The sequence below is a fragment of the Durio zibethinus genome, chromosome 18 (genome assembly GCF_047325235.1).
Source record: "Durio zibethinus cultivar Kanyao isolate XHJ-2024 chromosome 18, ASM4732523v1, whole genome shotgun sequence".
In the NCBI taxonomy this organism is placed as follows: Eukaryota; Viridiplantae; Streptophyta; class Magnoliopsida; order Malvales; family Malvaceae; genus Durio; species Durio zibethinus.
The window spans coordinates 8,832,179-8,857,695 of NC_143179.1; the positions used below are offsets into that span (position 1 = coordinate 8,832,179).

Sequence of the window (25,517 nt, forward strand, 5' to 3'; positions counted from 1 at the left end):
GTCCATGAGTCTTGCAACTGTATTTAGCTTGTTTCCACCATTTAGCATACAATTAATAAAATCAAATGTGCTGGAAAGTTTTGCTTAACCTTATATTATCATTATTTGTTCCTTCAAAATGAGATCAAAAAAGAAACCAGTGATCTAATAGAGATTTAAGGAAGTCACAAAAGAAGCTGTCAGGTAGGGATCAGGTACATCATGTTCAGAAACTATCTTTCCCCCTTAAAAAGGTTCTTGCATCTGCCTAAAAGTATTGAAGAGAGAACAAGTTCATGTTACATTGACTTGTAATATCAAAGATAAATCTACATAAGAATAAACTATAACCAGACAAGTAAAATAGAAAATTAGTAGGAAAAGGGTGCAGTATCATTACAAAAGTAGGGAGAAAATGACCAAGCAACACACCAAGCTAGATGACTCCCAGACCATAAACAAGCTAAACTGAGTCATATTTGTTTTCTCTCTTTCTGTATGGATTGGAAAATACGGGCTGCTGATTCAGGGGCTGATCTTGGATTATGAGGCACGACTCTTATAACTCTTGTCCTCTGATAAGTATCGCAAGGCTGAGAGGCATCCTTCGGAATGATTGGAGCTGTAGTGAAAAGTGGAAGTGCATTTTTTCCCTCAGCAGCACTACTGGCCCCAATTCTCTGCACTCTCTCACTAGGACTGCTTGCTATACTCCCTTGTAGCTCGGTTTCTGTAGATGCCTGAAACTTCATGACATGAGAAATAGAACCATTTTTCTCGCTAGGCAAATTACGTGAACCTTGAAGTTGCATGTTAAAGTCAGCTCCACCTCCAGCTAACTGCCCACTATGGGCATGGGAACCAGGTCCAGCAAATTGGTTCATTTGTTCCACAGCAGGACCTGAGACTGCTTGGTTCATGACTGGCATCCCATAAGGAGGAAAGTAAGAGTGACCAACTGGAGAAGCACCTGGTAGAACCCCAATTCCTAGAGTAGAAGCTGGAATTCCATTAGCTGAAGTCATAAAGTTGCCTGTCATAGGAGTTTGTCCAAAAGGTCCGCATCCTCCACAAACAGATCCCATGAATCCATGTCCAGGATAGGGTTTGTATATCAGTCCTTCAGAAGGGGACATCACAGGGACCAGCCATTGGTGCCCAGGCACATGATGGAAAAACCAAGGATTCATTTTGTTATCACCATTAACTGGTGCAGGTGGTGGGTTTCCAAGGAAAGGCCCATAATTTGAAGGCTGATTACCATTTTTCACAGAAGAGAGGGATGTCCTTCCAACCGCATTTTCTGCTGAACATTCCATTTTATTACTTGGCTTCTCAGAGTCATCATTGTGCTTAGTGTGTGGCAGTGGTGTTACAATAAACTCTGGTGGAAGCTTCTTTGCAGGAGAGCCGGTGAAAGAGGGTTTTCCCAGATATGCCATATCCTCAAGCAACAGATGCGGTGATCCAGCAATTAGTCTCTGGACCTGTTTCAACCCAAAGCATTAAGCATTTTGACTGTATATATACATGTGTTTTGTGTGTGCGTGTGTATGCATGTATCTGTATAGGAACCAGCAGAAACTGTAAAACAAGATCAAGGACCACCTTACCTTAATCAGTCTATGCAACTCAAACACTTGTACTGCAAATACTCTTTGCTGACTGTAGAGAGTAACAGAAGTTGATCAAGAAAAATTTGCAGAGGTCATAATATTACAGTTTTAATAGACACAATTGCTCGCAGATGAAAGGGGGATAGCAACTGGAAACTCATCAGAATAAGCACTAAATAGCATCATTTAGAAAAGATTATTACACAGACAAAAATTGCTTCGTATGAGGACAAAGTGACTCAAGTGGTTAATATATAAAGGGTTGAAGTCAATGATTCCTCTCACTTATCCTCAAATCATTGTTCTATGCTTTGGGGAGGGGTGGTTTGTGACTCTTTCACAACAGAAACCTTCTTCAGTTTCATTGAGCGGTGAAACCTCTTCCTAGCTCTAAAATTATATCAGTGTCAACGACATACCATGTGCATTTCATAGCAATTAGGATAATGCTAAACCAGAATCTAACAAACAGAAGAAGGCAATATCATGCAAAAAAATAAGCTAGCATTTTAATGGAGAAAACAACGAAATAATTAATATCAAGGCTAGCAATAAACGTAATTCAGAAATTCTTAGAATGTCATCTTTGAAGAAAGCCAAATACAGAACATTTAGCTTCAGTACAATAAAATCAAAGCCGAAGCCACATGCATTTGTTGCAAAAAGAATATTTTCAATTCACAGTATGTACACAAACAGATATTTTATTGTACAGAGATATGCACTGAAATGAGTAAAGTGTACAAAATTATAAAAATGTAAAACAATTAGAAGCTGTACATAGGACGGAACTACTAAACTAAATTGTAACATAAGTTTTGCTCATAAATCCCAATTCCACATAAATCCTTCACCACAGAACCCAAGATATCATGCCAGACAACATCCCATTTACCAAAATATCCATCACCAACTTTTAAAATTTTCAAACATTCCCCAGTTCGCCTCCTCTAAGATCCACCCAACATTAGCTCCAGGGATAATCCTCCACTGCTTGTTCTCCAGCTCCAATCCAAGCCCTCTAATGCCATGGAAGCAAAAAATTTCAGGGTCAAAAGGTGCAGAAAGCAGCATCAACCCGAGACAGGAATAAATCCCAAATGCAGATGAGCACACAATGAATGGTAGGAGTTCCACTGTCTCGGATGTTGCCTTGCACAAATTAGGATAGTGCTCTCCCTGCTGGAAGATGATCCACAGTTAATACGTTATCGAGGGCCTCTGAACACACAAAAATGCCACTTTGGGAGGAATCCCAGGACTCCAGATCATAAATTCTCCCATCCATCAAAGCCATATTTACTACTGTCCACAAGATAGCATTTATTCTATATTCCCACTATCAGCAATCCAAATTGCATTCAGCAAACTAAAGGCAACTTTAACTTGTGATAACAACTAGAAACAATGATCCTAGCCAATGTCCAATTCTAGTATCAGCCTTAGAGGAAACATTTAAAATACATAATGTCTTTACAGCTATTTTTAGTTGTCTAAACTTTCATAATGACAGTGGCACAAAAAAAAAAAAAAAAACCTTTCATAATAAGTGAAAAGCAGTGCTTTTAATTCTACTAAATAACAATAAGGGCATAAAAGTTACAGTTTCATACAATAACAAGAGAGAATATACTAAACAAATAAATAGAACATCCCTCAGAACATATAATCACATTTAAACTAATAGCAATAGATAATTCAATTAAATTTTCGTTAAAAGATTGCATGAAACATTTCATATTTTGTCATATATTGATATATCAATCTATAAAATTGTTTCAAGGTCCTGGGAGCACTGATTCCTAAAGTGACCAATCTCAAGAGTTCTACCTGCATTATGTCAAACATCAGGACAAGAATTTCACCATTGAACCAGGCAATGCGTCCTGAAACATCACACTGAATAATCTAATCTAATATAGACTAGATTTCTTGTTCCACCCCTCCTCCTAAGGGACCTAGAAAATTTCTAGTGTAAGTGCATGCTTAACTTTTGCCATTCTCCCATTCTCAAAAGCACAAAGCTTGCACTGTTTTGCCATTATACATACAAGTAGATAATATGAATAAGCATTAAAAGAAAAAAAAAAAAGGGTATCCTCAGATGAAAAAAACAGAAAAGCCAAATAAACTGAAACCATCATACTTAACAATGAACACTTACTTGGCAATCGCTCTTCTTGCTTTCCAGAAATGCTTCTGACCTATTATTCCCACCACATCATCAGGAGAGATATCCAAGCCTGATATAGAATCCACCATGGAGGTCTCCGAGACTTCGTTGCTTTTATCTCCATTAGCCCACTGTAGTGAGCCACAAGTCTTGTCTGCACGGCATTCACTGCCATTATTAGTTTCATCAGGTCCGCTGTGATTCCCCTCTGAATAAGACATGCTTCTCTTCCGGGGAAGAATTCCCTCACCAATATCTCTCATGAAGTCAACACTATCAATACATCCATTATCTGCTGGTTGTTGGCCAGCTCTTAACTCTTGTAGTGAACAAGCATCATTTTCAAGCGATTTGCTAAGTCTAGATGCAGGGTGCTCTCCAAAATCTTGATCAGGAGACGCATTGGCTTCTTTGACACATCCATCAATCTTTTCTCCAGTTGACAAGTCTGCAGCAGTTTTTACGGTACTCTCCCCACTTGAGCACACTTTTGAGCTCTCTTCACTCTTATCTCTAGCCTCTTTTCTTAAATTGACACCAGAAGAGCTACTCTGATTTGGACCCTTATCACGAACATTTTGGAGTTTTATTTGATGGCCAGGATAAGTTGGGCTCAAGGAAGGGCGTTTTTCCCCATCGAAGCCATTCTTAGTTTTATTATGTTGTTGACCTGTCTTTGAGTTAACAAATACAGGAACCATGAAGTCATCGTCATCTCTGAGCTTCTTTCTCCGTTCAGCGCGTGCCAAAGGAGCATTTACACTTGCTCCTCCAAGCTGACGTGTATGAAACTTCTCAGCCAGATTAGTGGTTGTTGAAGGAGATACACGAGATGGGAAAAGCACATTTCCCTCAAGGCTACTTCCCTGCAAGCATCAATCATTTGCAGCAATCAGAGACAGTATAAACCACATGCCTACAAAATTACCATAATTCATGTTTCATTTGGATAAAGTTTACTAAGGAAATAATTAAACCCTTACCGAAACCCCAACAGATGTATAAACAAATTAACATAAATAAAGGAATCAACCCCTAATGAACCAATAAAAATAACAAAGCTACAGATAGATAAAAATATATATATACCTGGCTTGAGGAACTCGGAGGAACCAACCTGCTTGAGTTAGTTGGGTTAGGAGGCAAGACCCCAGGGTTAAACCTCTGTGAAGGAATACTGAGCTGCTCATAAAGGGCCATCTTATTCCTTGGAGGAGCTCTTGGACCTCCTTTTTCAGTATCATTAACATGAAGCCTTGGGAACATAGGCCCCATAATCTTCTCATCATCTTTCCCTCTCTTCATTATTTTATTTTCTGACAAAGAATCAACCAAAAAAAGGCACAATTACAAACACAGTGTAAAAATTCACCTAGAGATAGTAGGAACTACACCACCGAAATTAAAACCCACCACTAAAAACTCAAACTTTAATAAACCCATAAAGCAAAATTGTTTGTTTTGAGCCAAAAAAAGAAAAAAAAAAAACAATTTCACACTAAACAAAGGGGTCCAGCACCTAAACCGACTCTTAAAAACTCAAATTGATCAATACCCAGATGTCAAAATGGATCCTTTGACTCAAAATCAAACAAATTTTACAATAACTCAAAGACTAACCGGTTTAAAAACGGTGATTTGTAACAGAAACTGAGAAAAAGGGGGAAAAGACAAGTAAATTGTATGGAAAGAGAAAAGAATGTGAAGGAAGTAAAGGGATAGATTGGATTCATAAAAACCAAAAAAGGGATAGCAGATAGAGAAGGGAAAAGAGATTCGAAAAGTGTGAAAACGAGAGGCAAATTGGAAGAGTAGACTTATTTAGGGATTCATAAGAAGAAAATGAAGAAGAAATGATCGTTGGTCTGAGAAAAGTGAAAAGCGCTTGGATTGTGGGCCCATTTTGGATAGAACTAGAAGCTCCTCCTCTCGGATTTTTTTATATTTTACCCTTTGCCATCGTTGGCCCCAACCGTTCTTATCCCTTTCCAAGTTTTTAAGCATTGAGTACTCTCTTTTTTTGCAAAATACCCTTCCCTCACTCTGGATTTTGCTTTAGTGGCATGTTGTTGACTTTAAAGTCTTTCTTTTGGGCTTTTTCTATTTTAATAGCGACTTTTAATTTAATTTAATGAACATTGTAATATTAATTTTATTTTAAAAAAATGAAATAGAGCATACATAATAATAAAAAATTAAAGGGTCTATTTTTTAAATTAATTAATATATTATTAAAACTGATATTTAAAATTTAGGTACATAATTTTTTTAATAAAATAAATGAAGTGAAAGGTATAAAAATAAAAATTTAAAAATAGATTAAAATTTTCAAAAATAAAAACTAAACTCACACAAATTAATATTTTTATTTACCATAATTCAATTTTTTTAATGTAGCATGTGAAAAATATATATTTAAGATCATTTGAAAAAAAAAATTTTTAAATCAAAATATCATAATATAGTCGGAAATCAAATGACTTTCTTACTTTAGGATTTTTTTTTTTTAAAATACAAATTCCGATAAATAATCATGTGCAATTACACATATACACTTGTTATTGCTTTTTCAACAGGCCCACGTGACTGAATCTTGACCAAAGGAAACACTTTTGAATATGCGTGTACCATTTAAAAATCGCCACGTGTCATTTAACCCTTGTGTCGAACAGCTCCAAAGCCAACAACCAAAAAAAAAAAAAAACGGGAAATAGGAAAAGAAAAGGGCGAGTGGATATTGGCAGAAAAAGAAATCGATGGTTCCCACAGCAACCTTTGTATCTGATTCTGTGAATTGTTCCACTAGACAAGGTTAGTGTATGAGATCGTGAAGAATTAATTACCATGGCATAATTCCTAGCTGTTCCATGTAGCGTTTATCCTTCTATGCTTTCTGAGAATCGTACTTGAGCTTGATTCGAATTGCTATCTATTATCTCCGCTATTGAGCTCCTAATATCTTTGGGTTTTTTTAGTAGGTATTCATCATAGGACCAGTGAAGCAATGCTGTGGGGAAGAATGATGGATTGCTGCTATCTATTATCTCCAAAAACTAGTTAACAAAATGATCACAAACTCCCAAGACCATTTGTGCTTGCCTGACCTTCCTATATGTACAGCGATCATTATTTACCCATCTGAGTGGATACTGCTTTTAAATCAGACATGACATTCAACATCGAAAAAATTAATAAAAAAATGGGAAATATTAAAAGTTTAGGTTATTTTTATTACCCAAAATTATGATAAGATAAAATATGATGATATTATGAATAAGATAGATTAAAGAATATCATCTTATCTTATTTTATCTTAATTTGATGTGCTTAAAACTTAATATAAGATAATTTATTTATTAATCAAAATTATTTTTCCTCAAAGTTTATACAATTTAAATTATTGATATAATTTTTAAAGATACAATAGAACATATAAGTTTAATCCCTTTGATTAAAAATAATCCTCTCCACTTTGAAAAGATTGAATCATCTTATATCAAGATGATGATAATCTTTCTTATAATCTTATCCCCTTCAATTAGATACAAACCAAACATAATATAAAATGATTATCATCCTATCTTATCCATCATTTTATGCACCAAATATGACTTTAGGAGATGAGAACAAACATGTGAACAAGAAATTATGCCTGCTAACTTACTTGAATCAAAACTCAATACCAACATACAAGCAACAGTTCCAATGGAAAAAGACTTCCCAGACTTTGTGGAGAGTACGCTGGATGTATATCCCCTCATGATTGATTCATATAAATCTGAATTTATGATCAAGGCTAGCACACCAATATGTGAAACAAGTTGGATAAAATTTTTTTCCAAATGGGGAAATGAATGCTGAGGGAAAATGAACAAAATTACTTCTTGAAGTTACCGAATTGATACTGTTGGTTGCCAAGGCTTGAGAATAGATCATCCTCGGCAGTTGCTTGTGAAGATGTGAAGCCAGTTTTAACGATACCTGACCCGCTGCCCATTGCTCTCCCCATATAAAATGAAGTTTGAGGTCCCTTCTCTCTTTCATCTACATCACTCAATCCACCAACGATGCCAACATTTGCCAGTGAAACCTTCTTGGCTGCAAGGTTTCCAATGACAATGCAACAGTCAAAAGGATGCAAAATAAACACATAAACAAAGAGTAGAGACTATAATGAGAGATACTTACGAGCAGATATATTAAGATCAATTATTCCACGGCTCAGTGAATCAGCCCAAATTCCAGACTTAACCTGAAAAGTATCCTTCTTTTGAGGAGCTTTAGAGTCTTGTGATGATTTTGTGCTCATGCTGTTAAGGTTTCCATCATTAATGGGATTCTGTGTTGGTTCTTTTGAAGCTGAATCAGAATGAGAAGTGAATGAACCAAAAATGTCAGATCCATCAAAATTGTTCAGCGGAACAGCAGCAAATGGATCAACAATGTTAGCATTTGCTGGCTCAGACTCTGGTGCCATGGTGTCCAGTTGCACAACTGGATCAGTGGCAGCAAAGAGGTCAACAGTCGGAGAGTCTGCATGAGTGATGGCAGGCTGGGAAGCAAATAGATCAACCTGTACCTGCACAAATGAGAAAGAGGGAAGGCCAAACTGATTTCAGCTCCTCATGATTAAAAAATATGCCCTGACTCCTTCATTAACTAGTCGAATACCTCTATGATATCCAACCGAAAATCAGATTGTATATACAAATGTTAATATTCTACATGCTCAAATAAAAGCATTTCTAAGATTACAAGGATTCTTAAGCAAACCAAAGGAAAATAAGCAATGGTGTTTTTGGCAGTGGGAGATATTTTTTGTATTAAAGAGAAGAGGGCAGAGGGGTACAGTCATGAAGTTAATTAAAGGGACCTTTAATTCTCCAACTACTAAAAGCTGCTTGTGTGTAAGTTGACCATAAGAAATCACTGGGCTCCTACATTTAACTGACCCTCCTACATTTAACTGACCCTATCATCCAATATTTCAAGGTTAACGAAACATTATACTCAATTTCATGTTACATGATAAGCTAGTTATATCTGTTTAAAGGACAAAATATACCACCAATTTTCTTGAAGGTCAATTCAATTGGCATAGCTATAATATTTCATTGTTGCATTTCCAAAAATTAAGATGAAAAAAAAAGGTCTGACCTGTGCCTGAGGACTTGCTTCGTTTGTTGCTTTGGTTGGTGCTGACACAAACGTTGCATCAGCAAATAGATCAACTTCTGCTGAATCAGTATTCACATAAGACTTATCCGTAGGGACAGTTGCTGGGCCATCGAAGAGGTTGTCAATCAAACTTTGTCCAAACAGATCCACTTGATTAGAACTTCCAGCCACTGGCTCTGTCAAAAGAATAATCAAACAATGCACTGGTAAAACACATCCTATCTAAATCATGTTACCGAAGAGGAAGGAGCACTCTTTCAGCCAACCTTCAACCGGTTAACAAAATGAACTAGCAGAAACTGGATTTATACAATGTTTAAGATTAAGTTTAAATGATAAAAGCAAAACTTGGGAAGAAGCATTCTCAACTTCAGAAACAAAATTTTTCTTACTAGAACTGGATGTTCCCCTGGGATCGAAATCATCAAAATCATCATCATAACTATTTGAAGGGATGCTTGTGCTTTGACTGTATTTATTGGAATCACTCGACTTTGAAGATAATTTATTCTTTGGATCCTTGCTGCAAAACAAACATTACAAAATAAGACTTTATTTTTAACAAAAAAGTGGGACAAAGTGAGGAGAAAAAAGTTGGAAATATGAATAGGTAAACATGCAAGGGTTGCAGGTATATGGGTGTGTTTAAGCATGTGAAGGTGTCTGGGATCACATTTTATGTGTTTGCATGTGTGCGAACAAGACCAAATGTTACAGTAATAGAGCTTGAACTTCCATAATCAAGTTATTATGAATAGTGAAAAAGGAATAATTATTTAAAATAAATGAATTAACAACAGCAACATGATTCCTAGATCCAAAAACATGGTAGTACAGTGTACTAATAACTTTGGGGATCGCAACCAATGGAAATGAACATGCCCAAGAAATTTTCTCCAACTAAATATAACAGTGTAAAGCCAAGCTATACCCTATACAATATTTTAAAATTTACAATTAATAATTAATAGTGTAGTACATAAACCTGCTACGATGTAGATACTCCTTTGAGGAATTCCCTTGGCTCTCAGTTGCAGTCCCTCGACGTGACTTCACATAGACATCTGTATCAAACTTTTCTTCTCCATATCGGTCCCTCTCTTTATAACTGTCTCTATAGCTTTCACTTTCTCTTGTGTCGCTTAGGCCTCCATACCTATCCCCACCATGGAAGCCACCACTACTATATGAGGATGCACCAGACTTATAAGTTATGCCACTAGATGACAGGCCAACATATCTACAAGTATTAACAGACACACAGTTTAGTCAATGAAAATGCTACAAGTAAGCATACATTTCACTTCCTGAAAATAAACTTACTTGTCACGGTTTGCAGCAGCTTTATTTCTAGCTTCTTGTATTTTTTCTTTATTATTCAAAATGCCCACTATAGTTTCTGCTTTCTTCCGGATATTGATTCCCATATCTTTCCCACTTGGCTCAGTATATTCAAAGCTTGTGAGGGACTGCGAAACGCAAAACAAGTAGGGGAGGCAGAATAATAGAGGAAATTCAACTTTACTCCATAAACTTTGCAAAGGCAACTATCAGAAAGCATACGGGTTCAGGCCTTACAGAGATCTGGAAAGTGTGTTCTATTATGTCATCAACAGCACGCTCAGATCCATGAGAAATCAAATACTCTATAACAGCCAATGCCTGGTAGGGAAGTGGTTTCAGATGTTCAAGGCATGAAAAAGACCCATAAGCTTTAGAAATACATATCAAGTTTCTACTGTATTAGATGACTAGTTAGTCATATTATGGAAGAATAACATACCTTATAGACATAGCGCCAGTCTTTTCCAGTCTCAACCAGTCTTGTCCATAGAACATTCATAACCATCTGACATTCAGTGCTACAAGATATGGTAGCGCATTCAATTAGCATACAGCAAGAGACCAATCTTTCAAACACCAATACCACAGAAAAGACACAAAATCGAATGAAAAAAGAAATATGTGCAAATGTTGATAACTACATTTTCTTTGTGGCCTGCGCTATTTCTGCCAATGCAGTGCCATGAGGACCCCATGGTTCATCATCCGTTGCATCCAGTACCTGCAAACATTTGCCAAGAAAATTGTGTAACCAGATTAATCTTAATATAAAACTTTACAAGCACTTCAATTGTAGCCTACACTATTACCAGAAAAACAGAGAACATTATTATACATAATGCAAAGCATTTTTATAATTACCCACCAATCACAAAGATTTAAAAGCAAGACAAAACCACCAAATTTCACCATAAATGTCACAAGCAACGGCAAAAGGAGAACCATAAATAATTCTGGATCTTGTGCAACATCATCTTACACTTTGACCATTTCCATAATAAAAAACAAAGTTGGCAGATTCAAAACATTTGCTGAGTAAAATGGTAATTCAATTTGCATAACTAATCACAACTAACCAAATGAATTTCAACATCAAATTAGAAACTTATAATCCAAAATATCAAGTAAAAGACTAACATAAGTATGATATCTTTCAGCATGGATCAAAATTAGATAGTAGCAAGCAATAAGTGACTTCAACCTGACCTTTGATCATCTCATAAACTTCCGTTCAAAGATGAATCCCATTTTTTCGTTAAATATATTCTACTTTTCCTATAAACATTTCTGTTTCACAATCAACTTGCCAAATCTATAGATAAGTCTACCTTATACACCAACTCATAACCTTACTCTTTTCTTTTTAAAACAAATTAAATGAATCTAATAACAACAGAACAATTATCAAATCTTAAGCATGTTTCTCCAAGCAAATAAGCATTCGAGAAAATATTAAACTGCATTTGATCTCACCTTCTGCTCGATCTCCGGAACCTTCAACACCTTTAGATTCACCTCCCTCTTTCTAAAATTTAAAAAAAAAAAAATCAACTCATCTTTGATTATAAACAGTAATCAATCAAATTTTGATTCAAATTTGGGAACAACGGAGTTTAGAGCTTACATTTCGCGAACAGTCTGATCGAAGACCTTCATGAAATCCATCGCGGATCTAACAAAAAGAAAGATAACAACGGTCGAAGAAATGTAAGATCGAATCAGCAAGACGGCGCAGATCTGAGAGAATTAAGGGACGAAACGTTAGATCTCGAATTCGTTTGTAGAGGAGATAGATTTATTCAACTGTCAGTTCGTGGCTTCTGATACGATGAAACGATTGATGATGCGTAACAATATCGCTTCCTCTTTCTTTTTTTTTTTTCCGCTATCCCTTCTTAAGTTTTTAACCTTTTTCACCCACCTCCGATTCCGTTTAAAATTTACAGAGAGTTAAAATGAAAAACCATTTTTACCTTTTTTTTAATTATATTTTCTTCTTTTTCACCGCTTTAATTATTCTTTACATTATTGACATTGCCTGATGTAATAAAGGCTGATAAAAAAACCAAGAAAATAAAAATTCGTTTCAAAATTGTAATAATCAATTCGATTAGAATTAATTTTTTTATTTAATTTGAATTAAGGTTGAATATTAAATATATATATATATATATATTAAATTTGAATTAGATTTTAGATTGAAACCCAAAAAAATAAAATATATTTTTATTAATTTTTATATATTTTTTAAATTTTTATAAATAAAATTAATTATTTTATACATATTTACTTAAATATTTTAAATTTTTTATTAAAATAATATATAAAACTTTTAAATTTAAAAATTAATGAACTAAACAAATCTATATAATCGATTTGGATTAAATTAATTTTAAAAAATCAATTTAAATTTAAATTATATTTAAAAAATTTAAAATAATATATATTATTTAAAAAATCAATCAAATTTAACTTAATTTAATTCTGAATTATTATCTTCTCGATATATAATTGTACACGGTATTTTTGTATATTATTTATATGTGTTTTAGGAATAGTTTTACTTACTCTCTATGTGTTTTATGTTGGGCCTATCAACCCAAAATTTCAGAGTTAGTTATGATGTTTTAGAACTTCCTGAAGCCCAGTTTGGAACATATTTGGCAGTGGATACGATCCCAATCTTTTATTTTCGGTTGAAAATTATCCATGATTAATTTGCTACGACAGGATGAATTGGAAGCTGAGCTTGAAGAACTGGAAGAAGCCTACTTGAAGAAACTGCTTCTCCAGCCTGCCAAAGTTGCCGCTGTAGCCGTTGTATTAATTTCTCCCATCTAGCATGCAACATCCGGCTCATCCAGTTCCTTGTAAGAAAACAGCTGATGGAATCGACGAGCTAGATAATATTTTCATAATTTTCGTGTCAATTAAGAGCATTTCGATCGTAAACATGGCCATTTTTTTCTCTTTGGGATTTATATTTAAATGGAAAATGCTGGTATCTTGTTCTTGGTACACATTTTTTAACGCAGATTTAGTGATTCGTCTAGAAAAAAGGAAAAAAAAAAGGTCTAAATAGAGTAAAAAATGAATAAATATTTCCTAACATAACTTATATGTCTGATGCATAAAATATAAATGGATAACATATGATAATAATAATTATTTTATATTATATTTAAGGTTTTTTTTAATTTATATTATATTTGGTTTGAATTTAAATAAAGTGATAAAATTATATAAAAATTAATTATCCTCTTAATATAAAATAATTTAATATTTCAAAAGTAAAAAAAAAATTATTTTTAATTTATGAGATTAAATTTATATATTTTATTATATTTTTAAAAATTATATAAATTTTAAAAAATAATAATTTAATTAATAAATAAAATTATCTTAGTTTTATCTTCACACATACCAAATATATTATTTAATTTAATTTTATTCATGATATCATTTTATAATATTTTATTATAATTTTATGCATCAAATATACATTTAAAAATAAAAATGAAACGAAGCAAAGTAGAAAATGTGGGAAAAAAAAAAAAGTGATATCCAATAATAAGCATTGGCTTAAAAGAAACCCCCCATATCGTAATATAAAAATGAGTTGGAAAAAAGTGCATGGAAATTTCATGGAAGAATTTGTCTTTGAAGTGGTCAATGTCAAAGCCAAGGTAAAAGCCCAAGCATATAATAATTTTAGTATGAACCGTGTCTACGTATTCGAGATTCTCTTATCAAACAGGAATATTATATACAAGGATGGACCCTTGGAAATTGGGTTTTTTCTTTTTTAACTTAAGATTGTTAGCATTAATTTTTTATTAATTAAATTAAAAGTTAAGTATCATATAATAAATCATACGACCGTTCAATAGCCATCATTTCATATAATAAATATATTTATAATATATATATATATATACCTACTACTTCTAATTATTAACTAATTTAAAGGATTAATATATTGATCCAATGTCTTTTGAAAAAGTTATCCATTCGTTCATTGGCTTGGTGTTGATTGATAATGGAATAATTAACATAATAATTTTATCATATAATAGTATTCAAATGTAGAAAACATATGTTTCCAATTGGGCATTTTGTTTAAATATTATAGATGACATTTGTTCCTTAATTTATCATATATAATTTATTGTTTAAATAATTTTATCATATATAATAGTATTCAAATTTTAATTTTGTTTATATAATCTAGAAACGCCGTCGTCATTATAGAATAATAAACCTTTAAATTCAAGTTTATAGGAGATGAATATGAACTAAAGTACTATTAGATTCAATGTCATTGTGATTTAAAATCTTGTTTGATGTTTGATGTCTATTTTCAGATTTTCAATCTTTTCATTTCTGAGATATATTCTCTCATCTACTAGTATTAAAAAGATGCCGCCCTCTAGGCAGGCTAGCTAATCCCTTCAATGCTTTAAAGAATGTTAGACCTGATTATCAAGATGAACTTTATTAGCATAGCTTTAGACAATGAAATTATCGATATTTTTAATTCAAAATTTAATTTAATTGATTTATATAATAATATTAAAAAATATATCATTGAATAGATTTAAGTTTAAATTTTAACAAATTTATTCTTTTTTTTATCCTATTATTGTTGACGAATCCAATATTTTTTTAAGTGTTTATTTATAATATATATATATATATATATAATTATTAAAACTTTATCAATTTTGTTGATAAAAATAATATTTAAGGAAATTTTTTGAAAGTGTCGATAATTGTTTTTTTATTTTTAATTTTTGAATGTTCATAAATACTTTTTTTTTTCAAAAGGTGAGTTCACTTCTGCTGCTTTTGTAAATAAAAAAAAAAAGATTTTTTTTGTTATAAAAATAAGATTTTTTAAATACGAAATCTAAATTAAATTATCTGTGCCACAGGAATGGAAAAAAAAGGGGAGCTGGCCTATCAAATGGTGCCGATATGCTTGTCTTCTTAAATGCTTTTAAGAAGGAATATTCATTTACATGTAACGCCACCAAGATATAGATAAAAGAACATTACGATGAAATTGTCTGAAAGTGCAAGGTAAAAACATTTGAGGGAACAAAATGTCTGCCGAGGGCCTTTCTGTTTTACTTAATTCCTCAGGAAAAGAAAACTCCATAAACAAAGTTTGGTTTTTTCCCGAACCTTGAAATTTTGAATCCTTTTTCAGCAGCACTTCCTTATTGAGGTAAGGGGAAGAATATATTGCATTAACCAGTTGGTCAAAACAAGTGTCTTTGGCCTGCTTCTGGCCTGCTCTGCATATGGTGACAAATTGGGGCAAGATTAATTGCATTCACCAGGGTATATCTAGGGTTTCCAAAATTAAAACCCTGTTGGTTTTTTCTGCCAATTGATACCCTTAACTGCAACAGATCTGTGAGTCTGTTGAAAAAATATTGACAGTAGAGGCCCCAGGGGGAAAGCCTTTATCAGATATAATGAGGTACCGCTGTGTAAGTTGGCAAGGTTCTCATATCTCATTATATATATGGTTGCTGTAAGAGAAAGAGGTAGTTCAGTTTTAGAACTTGTAATTTAAATGGAAAAGTGGGAGAAATAAATGTTTAATTTAAATGGAAAAGTGCCAATTATGAAATAGAAAGATTGTAGACAAAAGGCAATTTGGTATAGGTAAGAGTCACATGCACGGTAAAAGAAAACATGAGCCCTTTCTAGGGTTTTGAAATGTCTGAAAAGAAGTCATCAGCCATATGTCTCTTTTTCATATTCATCCAATAATTTAATGCTGCTTCAAGAAAAATCTTGAGAGTAAAAGTTTTAAATGGTAAAACTATGCTGAATATTCAATGGAAAATTAATGATGTATCTTTCTTTCTAAAGGCTATATGTTTTTCACCAGTGAGAAAGAGAGAGAGAATCTTTTATGGTTAAGTTTGGAGAATACGTTCATAGCATGATGAGGTTTGAACCGGCCACCACCCCCATGCAACTTTCATGATCACTTAAACGACAAAAAACAGGCAGACATGATGATGGAATCACCCTCACTCCCATGTCCATCTTTCCTTTGAATAAATCAGAAACCAAAATTTTCAAGACCCCACTTTTTTCCCTTGACAAATTGTTCATATTGAACATTAACAGTCAACAGAAAGAGGAGGCATAATCTTTTTTCTTTACGTAAAGTTTGGTTTCAGTTGAAATGTTCCTATCTGGTTACGGCGTCCAAGTTAAAGGCTGCATTCAGAAAGCAAAGACTATTACTATAAAATCAACATCAGATTAATTAAAGCACCATTTACTTTACTTGAATTTGACATTGGTTGATATATCCTTTTGTTTTTACAGAACCAAATGTCTAAATCATAATAATACAGCATGTGAAAAGAAAAACATAGTTCTTTTACATGTCTTTTGATTTTTCTTCTACCATTCCCCTTCCAGGCATTAATTTCTCTCTCAATATTTCGGTTAGCAACACTTTGATTCAGTCCTTGAGGCTTTATGTCAGCATGAGAAAAAATCAGCTAAACTATCACAGCAACTTGGAAAAACCTCGCGAGCTTTCCCTTGACTTCAAATGCCATTGACAAATTCATAAGAAAACTCATAGCTGAACTGATCATCCATCAAAATATTGCCTGTATATTCAACATGATATCCATTACCAGGCATTGAGACAGACTTGCTCTCCGTAGTCAGATAATTAGAATCCGAAATGCTGGATCCTTCTCGAGAGGAAGTAACAATATGATTATTCTCCAAAGTTGCACCTAACTGTGACAGATGGGTGACTGCATCTGGGCGAGAAAAGTGCATGACTGGGTCTAAAGGCAAGTTTTGAGTACTAATGACAGACAATCCACAACCAACATCAGATAAAATTGGAAATGGTGTAGAAATATGTGACTGTGAAGTTGAGTAATCCAGATTGTAAGTTTCAGCGTTTGGTAAACAAGGCTGTGAAGCTGCTGGTTGAGTAGGAATATTAGTGTAAGCAGGGACACAACCATTGTTAATAGTACTTTTGCTGATATTGAAGCCTGATTTTCCTGCCAGTAGCTTCTTCTTTAACTTGGTATTCCAATAATTTTTCACATCATTGTCTGTTCTTCCAGGCAGTTGAGAAGCTATAAGAGACCATCTAACAAGAATCACAAGTGGGGTTTTTATAAGTCTTAAATGAAATATTATAAAATAACAGACATTTGAATAAGTTAATAAAAAGCTTTTGTAAAGATAATTAACTAAGATGAACTCAGAATTTAGTTGGTTCATGCAGCCACTTGAGAAGCGGCATCCAACAAATTTCGAGTTCAAATGCCAATACCTACCCTTCATTTATCCCCAGATTACGGCCTTTTTTGAAAAAAAAAAAATAACTACGATATTTAAGAGCAGCCAGACAGATTCCCTAGCCGAAAAAGCAAAGACAGACAACTTGCCTGCTTCCCATTTGACTATATAGAGTGCAAATAATGTTGTCCTCCTCTTCGGTAAAACCTCCATGTTTGATGTCTGGCCTCAGATAATTAAGCCATCTCAATCGGCAACTCTTGCCACATCGCTTAAGGCCTAGAGGTAACAAGAGTTATTGATCAGGTATAAACTTCCAAGCCAGGAAAATGATAGAAAAGCAAATTTGCTGCCATTGAAAATATGCTTAATTATAGTTCAAAGCTCAAATAAAAGACAGACAAGGAACATTTCAACGTTTTGTTCTAGACTGACGTAAAAAGCAAGATTAAGGTTGCTTCATGAAAACAAATTTTAACAGTGTTCCTTTATGTTCTCTCCTCGATTCAGTCTTTCCAAGGACACAGAAAAAAATATTTTCTTGTGTGTGAAGTTGGTTAAATGATAAGGCATCAGGCATATGCTTATGGATGTCCGAAAAGTATTACAAAATTATGAAAACAGATTTATTATTTAGAAGCTGAAAGAATGATCATAAAAGTTAACCAGGATAGACCAGATCGAATAATGTCCAGACTAGAAACGGTTCTTTGAACAAAGAACATGAACAAGGAGACAAAACCCAGTGGCCAAGTCGACTTTTTTTTCTTGCAGGGGAAGTACCATAATTATGAACGTACATGGTATTTGTAAATTTTACCTTTTTATTAACTTTAAAGCAAAGAGGACATTAACACTTCATCTTCAAAATGCAACTAAAGGCGAAACAGCTGAAAAAGCTAAAATCTGCCATAATTTTCTGAAACTGCAGGAAGTTAAAACGATGGAACAGTAAAAAAAATAGAAAGCTGAAGTTAAAGACGCCTACATATAAAGTTCACGATCATACTCCTTTGATGCTAATTAAAGCCTAGCAAAATCTGAAACCCTCGTCTGATGATTTGCTTTCAAGTTGAAAAACATATGGAAACTCTCATTTTGGTGAAATGGGTAGTGGAAAATTTGCCCGGAAACAAAAAAAAAAAAAAACCTTTCATAATTGAAAAGTGAAATGAAGATGAGAATACCCTAGTAGAAACTAGAAAGTGAAAAAAAAGAAACAGCATTTTTATACCGGCTTTTTGGGGCAAAGCGATCCAGTTACCACCAGTGCCATGAACCTCGACATAGTTTTTGAGGGTGGCGTCTTCTTCAGGAGACCAAGGGCCTCTCTTCACGTTTGCTTTGTCACAGCATGGAGCTCTCCCCATCCCTCTTAGCTCAGCCCCTTCACTATCACTTCTGACCTTAAAGAAAGACACCCACCCCACACAAAGGCAACAAAAATTACACAAATAGAGAGAGAAAGAGAGAGGAGGGGACACGCAAATGCTTTCGAGATTTGAGAAAAAAAGGAACACTGAGCTCTCTTCTGGTGAAGGGGGTTTATAAAGTCGGAGGCTCCCTTTGCAAAGAACTTGACTTTGTATGACTATATATCTTTTTCTTTTCCCTTCTTTCTTAACTTTGTTTTGGCCTTTTCTTCTCTTAATCTTTCTTGTATGTTGAGATAGTAGGATCCAGTCAGCAATCACTCCACATGTTGAGTTGACTTTATTTCATCAGAATTTAGAGACAAAATTAAGCTTCAATCCGTTGATTCTAATTAATTAGCGTTGCTCACATTTATTTCTCTGATTAATAATAGCAAACTATATCATATAAAAGTTAAGCTCTTTTTCTTCAGTATTAAATGGTTTATATATATAGGTTTATATGAGTTTTTGCATTAATTTAAAATAATCGATTTTAAAATTAATAATGCGTCTTATCTTCGAATAAAAATCCCTTTTCAAAAAAGGTTACTTTATTTTTTTACCAACAGAAATATCTAGGTGTGGCAAACTTTATGGTAGTGATTTTTCTTTTTTACTTTGAGAGTGTGATAATATTAAACTGGCTGGGCAATCCCTGGTGAATGTATTTCTGCCTTTCTGCTGGCCTATCAGAGTCTCAGCTGTTGAGATTTTTTTTTTTTGTCGGAGATCAATGAGGCTGAGGATAATTCCGGTGATATTTAATTTCTCCAAAGAAAAAAAGGGGTGGTTTTCATGGCTGCGTGCAGCAAGATCAAAGTTACACCATGTTTTTGCTGAATGCTTATTAGGTGACTTGATTTAACGTAATAGCATGCACGTACATGTATCCTGTTTCTCCATCGCTTTCACTTTTTCCTTAATGAACTTATCTTAACATGTTTTTCCATTCTTCTTCCTCTTTGGTTTTGAACTGACCATCCACTTTCGGTGTCCCTTGTTTCCCAAAGTGCGTAATTTGTTTCATCTTTTCAAAGTTTGCTTTAGTTTTCAACTTCATGGAGTATGAAGTGGAAACCTGAACCCCAAAAGCCAAAAGATGCCATATTTACAATCACTCCATAGTGATTGATGGATTAGGGTGTTTTGATTCTTTGGCTTGACTCTCTTTGATGCTAAAGCAAATAAAAAATCAAGTTTTACACTCTAGCTCCCTTCTCTACCTCAATCATGGTTCAAAGATAATTATAGTTCTAAAAGCTTAGTGTTCAACTTATAATTGATTAATATAATCACTTTTAAAATATAATATTTAACAGATTTAATGTTCAAATTTCATTATTTACAATCTTTTTTTTTATCTAAAATTATGATAGACTTAATATAAAAAACATAAGAAAGTTTAATTCTTCAAGAATATTTTTAGTTCCAATTTATGTCAATGGCATGTATTAAGTTATAAAATCATCAAACTTTTAAGAAACGGGTCAAGGATATCTATCTATAGTATATTGGTTAAAATGGTGGAAATTTATTCCATGATTTTTAAAAAATCCAACATTGATCTTTCGACCCTCTCTAATTCATAAATAAATAAGTTTGAATTATGAATTAGTACTAACATTTGAATCTCACCCTCTCCCTCAAAATGCCAGAAGAATGTGTAAACACACAATCTCTATTCAATATTTGATCAAGTCCAATGCAGAAAAGCTACACAATTTTGCATGCCAAAAGTACAAAAGAGCACATGTTGCCCCGAGACGAATTCAACAAAAAAAAAAAAAAAAAGGGTTTAATCAGAACCTAACTTGATTGATCAATTAACAAACTGGCCATGGCCAAATCTCAAAAAACCTTTAACTTACTATTTTCAAAAGAAACATTCACCTCAAATTTTGTTTAGAGTTGACAATTCAAGTTGTACTCGATCATTTTTGATCCAATCCGATTCTATAAAATTTTTTGTTTTAAATTAAGTTTTGAATCAAATAGGTTATTTTTGAAGAAAAATGAAGATCAAATTTTATGCAAATCTGTCCCATTCCAACCTGATATATATATATATATTTAATTTTATATTTATATTTAAAAAATAATATTTTATATTAAAAATTAATATTTTATTAATTTTTGATCGAAATAACTATAATTTTAAACATAAAAATAATACTTTAATATTAAATTTATGAAATAAGAATGAATTCGAGAAAAACAAAAATTCCTCTCAATCTGACCCATTATCATCATGAGCCACAGAAATTTGAGGTTAAAACAAATCACCCAATGCAAAATTAATCCAACCCATAAGATACCCCTTTTCCATTTGCCTGGTCGAGTCGATGGGGCAAAAGAAAGGGCCCAAAAGGACCCATTTTCCTTCATTTCTAGATTTGATTTGCTGGCCCGAATTTAGCATCCATATGCCCATTAGTTTCTTTGCAGTTTCCAGTAATGGGTCTGGGAGAACATATCAACATCTTAAAATAAATGACAATCACTGACACATTTAACTTTTCTCTCTCAAAGTTGGTTGCAGTACAAAAGTAGGCCACAGCAGATGCACCACTGCTCGTAAATCTTCTTCTACCCCCAATTACCCCGATAGGTGGGTTACGAACATCCTTTTGGTTCACTAGCAATTGATTTACTTATTGGTTAAATCTTTGAATTCATATCCAGAACATTTGATTTAGTGACCAATAAATGTGTTTTTTTTGTTAAAAAACAAAACTTAAATATATATTTTTTAATTTATATCTAAACACTTGATTTAATGATTGATATATGAATTTTTTTTATAAATAAGTAAAATTTGAATTTCTTCACTCTAAATTTACATTTATTTGAATTTGTTATTACATTTAAAATTTTCAAGGTGAATCCTTTAATGCGGAGACACGAATTTTGATGAAATTAAATGTGCGAAGTAAATGTCATAAACTCATGAGTTTTTTGTACCTTCCTTCCGTTAACAAACATATCAACCTTATGGGTGGAATTTAAAATTGACGAAGGACCATGGGCCCAATGGGCCAATTATTAAAAAACACGTACCAATGCCTTCAAATCTAAGAGAAAGATAACGTCTGATATTTAAATTTTAATATTTTTAATATTTTTAATTTATTATTATTTTTAAAAAATTATTTAAGTTAATCAAAAAAATTTATGATACTTTTTCAAGTAAATTTAATGATTCGTATATTTATATCATATAAAATATTTATATTTATATATTTATATGATATTTTATATAATATAAAAATATAAAATATAATTTTTTTATTTTATTAAATTTATATGTAATTGTTATTATATTTAAATTATATTATTGTTATATTTTATTTTTATATGATATCACATTATCATTTTAAATTATAAAATACTTCTACTAGGCCCAAAGTAAATAAATTCATACAGAAGACACTTATTACAAAGTTTTTTTTTTTTTTTTTTCCATGAAAAAGACTTTGGTCCCCATTAGGGCTGCTTGTCCGTTTGATGATAACTTAGATTTTGCTACACCACCTCTTCAGCACACAGAGGACAATGTGGGCCTTTTTTAGATAAGGCTCTATAGCTTTAATGGACTGCCATTAATCCAAACAATAACTTAAAATCAACATCCTCAATTGTTAGTCAAAACAAATTTGAAATCGTATAAATTAATTTAGACGTGAAAAAAAAAAGTATTTAAAATCAGTTAAAAATAATTAAATATATTTGTTAATTTTAAATACGATATAAAAATAATACGAATAAAAAAATATAAAAATAACATAATTTAAAATTTTAGCAAAAATTATAAATATGTTTAAAAAAATTAAATATATGTATTTTATAATTTAATATTAACACGAATTATAATATATAATTTTCGTATAAAATATTATATAAATATATAAATTATTAATATTTTACATAACATAAATATATAAATTATTATATCTAAATTCAAATATAAAATTTTAAAAATTTTCATAAAATTATAAATTGTTTACCATTTTTTTTTTTTTGGAAAAGTGAAGTTAAATATTTAAATTAAAAAATAATTGATTATGATAAATTCTCATGTCGTCGTCGAATAGACGTGCAGATCTGAAATTGATAATATTTTGATAGAATGAGTGGCGCCAAAGATAGATATAATTGACGATCTATAAGCAAAAACAATGAGGTTTAGTCTTTTTGAAAGGGACTCCAGGACCTTACGAGGGTCATTATCCCTTTATTGAGCTAACCCAATTTCAGACACTAGAGTTTTTGGATCGTACAAGCATGGGTGAAAAAAAAAATTAAAAATTAAAAATGAGTTTAAAATAATAATATTCGATTTAATTTAAATTAAATTTAAATATTATATATATTAAATTTAAATTGAATTTTGAATTAAAATATGAATAATTAAAAAATAATTTGAATTATATATTTTATTAATTTTAATATTTATTTTAAATTTTTATAAAATATAAATAATTATTTCATATATAAAATTTTTTTATATATATAATAATATTATTTAAAAAATTAAATCGAATTTAATTTCATCCGAACTTTTACTAACCTTAAATAAAAGTAAGGTTGGAGATGCGGGACGTTGGCAACGTGTTTCGCAAAGGTATTAGGCGAAGTTTAAAGCTCATTATCAATAATGATGTTCATTTCAAAGATTTATTATAACTAGCTCAAAGTTAATTTTGCTGAAGGACTCTTTCCATGAGAAAAAATAAAAAATAAATAAAATTTTACATAAATACATGCAAAATGTTTGAATGAGTTTGATTTTTAAACACGTTACATGATTAAAATGATGGGTATATATGGTAGTTGAATATGAATGTTTTAAATTTAAATTTTACAGTTAACATGTCATATTATTATATATTTATATCACAGTTATCAAAATCAGATTTAATCGTAAATTCGATTAAGTGAATTGGTGAATTGATGTTAAAATTGATCATGTTTTATAATTAGATTAATTTTACAATTAAACCATTTAAAATCATTGTAAATCTACGATTTTTATAATAAACTAGTAAATTATGTGATTTTTTTTTAATCGAACTGTTTCAATATCAACTAATAAATTTAAGTAAAATATAAAAAAAAAAACTCATAAAGTATTCAAAATAATATAATTAAACCAATATACTGTTATTTTAACTAATTGAGCTCTCAATTTTCTTATTTTTTACCATCAAAATCATTGCATCTTTATATTAATGATATAATGACATATTTTGAGACACATAGGTATTGATATTGTAAAAAAATGTATACATGTATAAAAATAAGTAATTTTAAAAAAAAGATGATTTAATAAAAAATTATATTAATTGATACCATATTTTAAAATAATTATAAAATTAATAATATATAAAATCAATAAAAATGATTAATTATTTAGCCATGATTAAAAATAATTAAGAAAATAAAAAATATATATGTAAAATTAATAAAAAATCTACATTCATATAAAAATAAAAAAAATGATTTTAATTTATTTTTTTACTAATTTTCATATAAATATAAATATTTCATTTTTATTAATTTTATATATAGATATTTTTTATTACGTAAAAAATAATTATTATATATTAATAAATAATATTTATATTTTAATAAATATAAAAAATAAATATTATTTATAACTATTAAAATATAAAATATGATATTAATAAAATATTAAGTAATTTCATTTATAACTAGTATTTAAATGTTCTATAAATTTTATAGTTTATGATATATCTTAAAATTTATAGTGTTATGATTAAATTATTAAACTATAACTTTAGTTAAAAGTTTAAATTTTGAATTTTTAAAATATTTATATTTTTTATAATATTTTTTATTAAACTTACAATTGATCAATTGATTCGATGATTAAATTATTGACCTAAAATCTTAAACAATTTAATATTAAATCCAATTCTGATAACTATGATGTATATTATAATGTTAACAACACAAATTGACATCTAAAAATTTGAATTAAAAATAATTTGATTATGAAATAATTCGAAATTGAAATTGATTTCACTCAAATCTCGCATGAATTTAATATTAAAAGTTTAAAATAACAATTTTATATAACATTTTATTTATCAATTTTATTATAATTTGAATCAAATTCAATTTGCAAAAAATAGTTTTGAAAATAAATTGAATCTAAAAATAATTTGAACATAAAATAATCCAAACTTAAAATAATAACATAAAACAATCCAAATACGAAATAACAAAATCCTAAAACAACTCAAATATTAAACCATTTGAACCCAAAATTTTAGACTTAAACCCGTTCATTTGTTACGTCGCTAAATTATTCGTTATATAAAACATGATATGATTGCAGACGAATGCAGAACATGGATAAAAAAAAAAAGATTAAATAATAATTTTAAAGGAAAAGAAGAGAACAAAGTATTAATTATGTGAGACTTACCATCGTACAAGAAGGAAGATAAAAATTTTTTTGGAAGAGTTATGGTTCTTGGTTGTATC

General features: G+C 31.2%; 2 protein-coding genes and 1 pseudogene across 6 annotated transcripts; all 3 read right to left on the bottom strand.

The window, feature by feature from the left end:
• Nucleotides 1-119: 119 nt before the first annotated feature.
• Nucleotides 120-6,816, bottom strand: LOC111299289 (protein EARLY FLOWERING 3-like). Of its 4 annotated transcripts, none has more exons than XM_089747288.1 (5): nucleotides 6,612-6,816; nucleotides 4,858-5,084; nucleotides 3,760-4,634; nucleotides 1,593-1,644; nucleotides 120-1,466 (listed from the first exon to the last, which is right to left on the bottom strand). In XM_089747288.1, the coding sequence occupies exons 2-5, from the start codon at nucleotides 5,071-5,073 to the stop codon at nucleotides 453-455; spliced, it is 2,157 nt and encodes a 718-aa protein (XP_089603414.1). In that variant the 5' UTR covers nucleotides 5,074-5,084; nucleotides 6,612-6,816; the 3' UTR covers nucleotides 120-452. The 4 variants fall into 4 exon arrangements, with proteins under 4 accessions (XP_089603414.1, XP_022750115.1, XP_022750114.1 ...); XM_022894380.2 differs by lacking the exon at nucleotides 6,612-6,816 and adding an exon at nucleotides 5,389-5,738; XM_022894379.2 differs by lacking the exon at nucleotides 6,612-6,816 and adding an exon at nucleotides 5,182-5,677.
• Nucleotides 6,817-7,403: 587 nt separating this feature from the next.
• LOC111299293 (clathrin interactor EPSIN 1-like) lies at nucleotides 7,404-12,160 on the bottom strand. Its single transcript, XM_022894384.2, has 11 exons — nucleotides 11,915-12,160; nucleotides 11,764-11,815; nucleotides 10,932-11,011; nucleotides 10,730-10,808; nucleotides 10,525-10,608; nucleotides 10,270-10,415; nucleotides 9,932-10,186; nucleotides 9,339-9,469; nucleotides 8,926-9,122; nucleotides 7,957-8,347; nucleotides 7,404-7,866 (listed from the first exon to the last, which is right to left on the bottom strand). The coding sequence occupies exons 1-11, from the start codon at nucleotides 11,953-11,955 to the stop codon at nucleotides 7,646-7,648; spliced, it is 1,677 nt and encodes a 558-aa protein (XP_022750119.2). The 5' UTR covers nucleotides 11,956-12,160; the 3' UTR covers nucleotides 7,404-7,645.
• A 4,344-nt stretch (nucleotides 12,161-16,504) lies between these two features.
• On the bottom strand, nucleotides 16,505-19,156 carry LOC111300417 (uncharacterized; annotated as a pseudogene). The gene is made up of 5 exons (XR_016330132.1): nucleotides 18,827-19,156; nucleotides 17,742-17,871; nucleotides 16,881-17,440; nucleotides 16,592-16,838; nucleotides 16,505-16,533 (listed from the first exon to the last, which is right to left on the bottom strand). The product of XR_016330132.1 is annotated as an uncharacterized LOC111300417 (transcript).
• Between the last annotated feature and the right edge of the window lie 6,361 nt (nucleotides 19,157-25,517).